Source organism: Leuciscus leuciscus (assembly GCF_965113295.1).
Source record: "Leuciscus leuciscus genome assembly, chromosome: 19".
In the NCBI taxonomy this organism is placed as follows: Eukaryota; Metazoa; Chordata; class Actinopteri; order Cypriniformes; family Leuciscidae; genus Leuciscus; species Leuciscus leuciscus.
Window position 1 is genome coordinate 5,579,315 of NC_138743.1, and position 7,621 is coordinate 5,586,935.

Below are 7,621 nucleotides of genomic sequence, written 5' to 3' on the forward strand. Positions count from 1 at the left end.
GTGACAATTAATGCAAAGTCACTTTTTCGTGTAAATAACATTTATTACATATTTGTTTCCCTCCACTGACATTACATTAATAACAATATCTGAAGCCTGCTATTAGATTATATTGTTATTTGTTTTCAGAGTTCCAACTTTGCAAATAAATTCAAAGTCTATGGGAAAAGTGCAATCAACTTATAATTTCATGTTGTAGTAACATTGGCATCACAAGGTTTTTCTTTTTTCACCACTTTAAAAATGCTTAAGCACTTAGCTACTCTTAAAAGTTGAAAAATAAATTAATTCAGTGGGTCCGGTGAAGAAAACTATATTTGTTAATGAGTTAGGCTAATTGTATTAGTCCTAAAGGTCTGCATATGCTTTACTACATAACGTATTTGCATAGGCATTAGGCTAATGATATTAATGTAAATATTGCGATTTGGGGAATTTTGGTAATCTTATTCTTGAGATAACTTCGCTATTTAAAATAGCACAATTTTCAGAGAAGTTTTTGCATATAGTCGCTTCTAAAATGGCAGGAAAAGTAGATTCTGAATCTGCATATATCCGTCATGAGGATGGGGGCGGAGTCACGCGCTGTCTAGTGTGATTGATGCTCGTGACGTGTCAAATTGAGCGCACGAGCCAGTCTCCTGGACGGACGGAGTTTCTCAAGTGGATCAAAGATTACTGTAAAAACCTGCTCAGTCCTAAACTGAGACACTTCAGCCATAAAAAAAGCAGAAGAAGAGGGCAGTCCTAGCGGGAGACACGGGGAAACCTCTCCAATGCTGCACGGGACACAGCAGCACAGTTAAAGGTTAAAGGAGCACAACCACTGTAGGGAAATATCACAATGCAAATGGGTAAGTTCCTCTTCATCTGTTGGACAGGAATAGAGAATAAAATACATAGATGCATCCACACCGATCAAATGATGTAGGTTATTCATTTTTTAATGCTAGAAAGGGCACACGATTCTTATAAAATATGATATAAGTATTCGATAAATTAGGCAGACAAACGTTAGATTAAAGCAGGCCTGCTCATACTCCCAAACACTTTATGCACTCTTAAAAAAGCCTAAATCGAAATCTTTTTTAGATATAACCTACATATTTGTGTGCGTTTTATTCATTTGTGCCTGTGGTTTTGTTCCCTAATAATTCCCTGTTGTTGTTGTTTTGTTTTTTTAAGTTATGTTTTTTAATGATGAACCGCCAGAAACCCCATTTGATTTCAAAGACACCTTTCAGTAAAATAGTCCATTATATAATAATATATTATAAAATATTCTTTATTAAATCCTGGAGAATTTTTTATTTTATTTTTTATTATTATGTTGAGTGCATGATGATCGTTTCATTTAGGCAAACGCCGCAATGCAAGGCAAATGTAGGGTAATATAAAAATGTGTATATGTGGGCTATGTATGTATGTACTGTATGATGGATGTATTTATGTTTGATGCTGTGTTTATGTATGATCTCCTTTACAGCGACCTTGAGCTTTGGGAAAGGCGCTTTATAAATAAAGCTTAGGCCTATTATTAGGCTATTATGATCATTAGCTTTAAAAACTGCACTGTATAGCTGAATATGATGAATCTCTTGCAGATCAGACGTACGGGGAGGTGAACCAGCTCGGCGGTGTGTTTGTCAACGGTCGGCCTCTTCCCAATGCGATCCGGATCCGAATCGTCGAACTGGCGCAGCTCGGGATCAGGCCGTGTGACATAAGTCGACAGCTCCGGGTCTCTCACGGGTGTGTGAGCAAAATCCTGGCCAGGTACAACGAGACCGGCTCTATTTTACCTGGGGCTATCGGTGGGAGTAAACCCCGGGTCACGACGCCAAACGTGGTGAAGAGCATACGGGATTATAAACAGGGCGATCCTGGAATATTTGCTTGGGAAATACGCGACAGACTGCTGGCCGACGGAGTGTGCGACAAATATAACGTCCCGTCTGTGAGCTCCATCAGTCGCATTTTAAGAAACAAGATCGGGAACCTGTCTCAGCCGAGTCAGTATGACAGCAAACCCTCTCCACCGCAGATCTCCTATAACCCCGTGTATCCATACTCCTACCCGAACGCCATGTCCCCGACCGGCTCCAAACTGGGCAGTCCTCCGGGGATGTCTGTCAGCCTGTCCCGGGCCTGGCCCTCCGTGCACACCGTCAGCAACATATTAGGAATACGGGCTTTCATGGATCCCGCAGGTATTCACACCTTCCGTATTTTCAATTATCCATGGACCGTCCTTATCGAAGCCGCGTAAACGTTTGGTATGATTTTACGCGCAATGCATGATGCTATTTTGATTAATAAGAACATATTAAAAAGTATTAATTTATCGTCAGCTATAGATCTTACCAGTTTTTTGTTCAGTTGACATCCAACAAAAGTTCCTGTGTTGACGAAATATTGTGAGGGAAATGCCAGCGTGTTCTTAATATCAATCATTCAACTAAATCTATAATTCTTGATGTCTGTAATTGTATTTTCACTAAACGTCACCATAGGCTGCCATTCAGATTCAGTTGTTGATATCAAGAATTGATTTCTTAGTTGAAATTCCAATTTCACATATAGGCCTATATCAGAAATACAATTCTTACTAGTAAAAATCATAATTTTTGATATCAATAGCCTAATAACCTTGTTACTAGTAAAAATATTTTCACTGTTTGAAATGTTAATTCTTGATATCTGTAAATGTTTTTCAACATGTTACATTTATTATTTCTGATATCTGAAAATGTGTTTCTGATATAACAATAATTAGCAGAGTAATTTCAGATATCTAAAATGGCTTTCTTACTAATCACATTCATGACATCAGAAATGAACATTGTCAATATAGTCACAATCGAATTATTATCAAAAATGAACATTTTTACTAGAGGCAATCCAATTGTTGATATCAAGAATAATAGATATTTGCACTAGTAACCACTCAATCAATTATATCCATAAAATTAGATTTTTACTAGTAAGAATTGTATTTCTTTAAGAAATCGATTCTTGATATCAACAATTTAATTTGAATGGCAGCCGATTGTGACATTTAACCAGTGAAAATACATTACAGATATCAATAATTATAATTTTTACTAGTTGAAATGTAATTCTTGATATCAAGTGATGACTTCATGATATCAATAATGAACATTTACATTAGTGAAAATTGTTGATATCAAGAATTCATATCCTCGGAAAGAGTAAAAGTCAAAACGGCTTGCCATAATAGGGAATCGTTTATGCATCTGGATTATATCGCTGTTACGCTGTACTTTTGTTCTTATGCTTCTGCTGTCTGGAGATTAAAATCTTTTCCTGCTGAGTAATATTACAGCTTCTTCAGATCAGTGTTTAGGTTCTTCTTAAAGCATGATTACAGAGAATAAAAAATACAAGGCTTTCCTATAAGGCACAACTGAGCTTGCTGAGCAGAATTTGAGGCCCACGTTTAAATAAACCAGCCGCTCTTATACAGTCTGATAATGCATTTATAGAGTTTCTATTTCTAAATGTGACTAATGTTGTTTGCATTATAGCAAGAAGACCATCATTTTCAGACAGAGCCAAGAAGCTCAATTCTTTATCTCAGTGTTTACTCCAAGATCAGAGCGCATCATCGTGAAATCCCAATCTCTGAACTGTTGCTGTTAACGTGATGCAACTATTAAAATGCGTTTTGATTTATTTAATGTTTTACAGCCATTGCTGGAACAGAGAGTTACCAGCAGAAAATGGAGGACTGGACGGGCGTTAACAGATCTTCATTTCCTTCCGTGCACGGAGTCAACGGCATCGACAAACCAGAAAGTGACATTAAGTACAACCAGGTGAACTTTTAATTTATGCTTTATTTATTCTAGCATGAGTTATTGTAAATTCATACAATTTCTTGTTTAATTTCCAATATAAGCAAGCGATATAAAAATAAAAAAGGTTGGTTTTTCGCAGTGATGTCAAAAAAGTCCCAATTGGCTCCCAGTTTATTCTTGGTGTGAACTGTGAAGAAAACTTTTTTCTTTTCTTTTCTTTTTTTTTACTTTAAAGAACCTTTTATGAAATGGAAAGTTTCTTCATGAAACTAGATGCCAATAAAGAATCTTTATTTTTTAAAGTGGAGAGATCTTGTGGATCTTAAAACCTTGTTTTAATAATCTCTTTTTCTAAATTGTTTATTCAGAATTGATCTTGTACGTTCCATCGAGTATTATTGCATCATCATTTAAAATGATCACAAACTTGTTGATTTCATTTTATCTTCTCATAATATAATTTGATGTCTTTGTTATTCTTTGTAGTTTTTCTTGGTGCAAAGGTATACAATTCTAAATATACCTTTAATTGTTTTCAGGCTTCATCAAATTTATCGGGATATGTTCCCGCGTGCGCGTACTCCGCTAATCAGTACGGGGTTTACGGAGGGCCCGCCGGGAACTACGGGCACTGGCAGTCTCAGGGCGCGAGCCTCAGCCATGCGAACACCGGGGCCATGATCCAGAGCCCAAACCTGCACTGCGCCATAGCCTTCAAAAACCCGGCCCGGGACGGTAAGAGGCCACCTGTGACTGTCCTGAACACTCAGTCATCCACATGATGACCCTGCACACAAACAAGAAATCAGTTTTCAAAAGTTTAGTAGAATTATGTGTGTTAGTAGGCTATGGTTTTGCAATAAACATCACCTTAACGGAAAAAGAATGTAAAATCGCTGCAGTAAAACATATTAGTTTGTAAGCTACAACTTAGGCTGTAGAAATAAAAAGCTAAAAATGTTGTTTATTGACTAAAAGAAATAAATATGTCCCGCTAAACTGCTCAATTCAGTTCTAAGAAATTAATAATTTTATCCTAAAATCAAAAAATTCAAAATCAAAAAAGTCTCTGAATAAATGCCATATTTTAAAAATCCTAGATTGTGTTATTGAAGTCATTCAATAATTTATCTGTTGCTGAAGCAACGTAAAATTTGGGTTATTGGGCTACAGTGATAAACTCTACGAAATCTTATATATCAATGGACAAATTTTATCTAATTTAATCCTATACACTCCTAAAAAAAAAAGGTTCCAAAAGGGTGTTTTCACAGCGGCATGCCTTAAAAGATCCATTTCGGGTTCCCCAAAGAACCTTTCATTGATCAGTTCTTAAAATAACCTTCTTTTTTTTTTTTTTTCTAAGTGTAAAGAATATTTAGCCTATATAATCTGAAGAAACTGTTTCCTCCATAAAAAACAAAAACAAACATTTTGTACAATAGAAAGGTTCCATGGATGCAATAAAGAACCTTTCCATTTAAGAGTGTATAAAATGATTTATTTTCTTGGATTATTTAGATCAAAACAAGACATGGTTTGTACTGATTATTGACTTCATCCATCCGTCTTCCGCGGCAGTGCTGGATGATGACGTGTACATCAGGGTAAATTATACCAGAGTAAACAGGTTAGATGAACGTAACGAGAACGTTCTGAGAATGTAATGGGAACACTGTAAAAAGTGATCAGTTGACTTAACTGTTTTAAGTGAGGAAACCTGTTGCCTTGAAATTATTAATAAACTTAATGCCTAATAAAAAAAATGAACTTGACAATTCCACATAACTCAACTTTTCAATTAAGCAGTTAGGTTAAATTGAGTCAACTGATCACTCTTTAAAGTGAAGGTTTTAGGGGAACGTTCTGCAAACCAACAGGGAACGTTCTATTTGCGTAAAGAACACTTTCCTGCTATCAACATTGAACGTTTGGATGTCTGTTCTGGGAACCAGAAACTAACGTTCACAGAACGTTCTAAAAACCAAAAATTGTTAGCTGGAATATTGTTAAGAAATCTATATGCATACGTTTACTGTAAAAAATGTTGATGTTTTTTATAGCTAAAAAGCGATCTCTTTTTATAAAGCAAGCGCGTATGATGGCATGATTTCCCTGCGTAAACAATAGGCCTATATGTTTATAATTTATAAAATTGTTATTCTTTATTCTGTTCTTATTTTATATGTAGGCTATTAAGCTGTTTTACATTGCAGTTTATGTTAATTTAGCTAATTAATTTAGCACATTAATTGCATTATTTGGTGTGTTTACTGTGACGGCATGGCAACACTGCTTTGTCTTTACGCCAATTTTAATGCACACAGCTGCCAGTTTTATAACTTAAAGGGATAGTTCACCCAAAAATGAAAATTCTGTCATCATTTACTCACCCTCAAGTTGTTTCAAACCTGTATGAGTTTCTTTCTTCTGCGGAACACAAAAGAAGTTATTTTAAAGAATGTTGGTAACCAGACAGTTGACAAAAGCCTAGACTAACATAGTATTTTTTTTCTACTGGAAGTCAATGGCTGTTTGATTACCAATATTCTTTAAAATATCTTCTTTTGTGTCCAATAGAAGAAAGAAACTCATACAGGTTTGGAACAACATAAAGGTGAGCAAGTAATGACATCCCTTTAATGTAATGTGTCCCTTTAAATTTACCCCCAAAAATTGCAGTGCATGTCACTCTGACTTTATAAAGGAAGTTATCAGCTTAAAAAAGGCTAATTTTCATCTTGTTTGCTACATAAACACCCCTCTCTCTTTTGGCTCCAGCTGTAGAAAGAAAGAGTCCTCTGAGCAAACAGCAGCACGACGTTCATGGACTCTCAGAGTCATAAGAACACAAAGACCAGCAGAGAAAACTATCATCTGTTCATCCTGCAAACACTCGCTCGTCTGGATAAAACACACCTGAATGTTTCACACCATCATGGAGGAGTGGGATCTGAAGCTGTGGAGACAGAGACACCACAGAGGATTTCTGCAATATTTGCAGTAGATTTTTTTTTCTTGTTCTTTGCTGTAAATAAATTTGGCGTCAGGCTGCAACATTGTTAGAGTCATGCGCCTTATGGAAATGAAATGAAACTGTCATTGCATTTTCGTGACTGTATGATATTGAATGGCCTATAGGCCTATATATATATATCTATTTTTATAAATTCATTTCTGCTTAATAAAGGCATGTCAAAAGTGAACTGTCTTTCAGCGTATCAGTTCTATGGCTGGTTTCTCAGCGGTCACAGATAACATGTTTACAGAGAGATTATGTGGGATTTCACGCTGAAAACCTTGTGAATAAACAGATGGACGATGCTATCAAACTGTTGCCACAGGTCCGTTTAGCTGACCTTAAATGTAAAAGATCTATACGATGAATAATAAAATCCACTAAATTACTTTATAAAAATAGCAGTTTTTTTGGTGAGTAACGAATGCGAGCTAAGATGCATTATCGTGTTTTAACATAGGCCTATGTGTTAAATAAATACACAAAACAAAGGAAAGGAAATGGGCCTTACAACTATTGAATACAATAAAATTTGAAAGAACGAAAGAGAACAAACGAAAATGCATCATATTTCCTGACGGGCATATATACGGAGTATTTCCAGATTATTCTTTTTTTACTTGCTTTTTTTACTTTACTTGAGTATTTTATTGGTGTACACTGTAAAAAAAATAAAAAAATATATATATATGATCAATAAGTTATGACAACATATGTTTTGCCTTTATACCAGATTCAACTTTTTTTTTAAGTCAGTTTAATGTAATTTAAATTGAAATAA

The 7,621-nt window shown here is 35.5% G+C and overlaps 1 protein-coding gene across 2 annotated transcripts; it reads left to right on the forward strand.

Annotated features, from left to right (window-relative positions):
• The first annotated feature begins 631 nt into the window (after positions 1–631).
• On the forward strand, positions 632–7,027 carry LOC309482631 (paired box protein Pax-1-like). Of its 2 annotated transcripts, XM_082148099.1 has the most exons (6): positions 632–854; positions 1,605–2,210; positions 3,712–3,839; positions 4,361–4,556; positions 6,402–6,438; positions 6,603–7,027. In XM_082148099.1, the coding sequence occupies exons 1-5, from the start codon at positions 845–847 to the stop codon at positions 6,434–6,436; spliced, it is 975 nt and encodes a 324-aa protein (XP_082004225.1). In that variant the 5' UTR covers positions 632–844; the 3' UTR covers positions 6,437–6,438; positions 6,603–7,027. The 2 variants fall into 2 exon arrangements, with proteins under 2 accessions (XP_082004225.1, XP_082004224.1); XM_082148098.1 differs by lacking the exon at positions 6,402–6,438.
• Positions 7,028–7,621: the final 594 nt, after the last annotated feature.

What these genes read in the sequence shown, in the direction of transcription:
- LOC309482631 (XM_082148098.1), top strand. An exon ending in GGCTTTCATGGATCCCGCAG is followed by an intron (nt 2,211 to 3,711) that starts GTATTCACACCT and finishes AATGTTTTACAG; the next exon opens with CCATTGCTGGAACAGAGAGT. An exon ending in CAAAAACCCGGCCCGGGACG is followed by an intron (nt 4,557 to 6,602) that starts GTAAGAGGCCAC and finishes TTTTGGCTCCAG; the next exon opens with CTGTAGAAAGAAAGAGTCCT.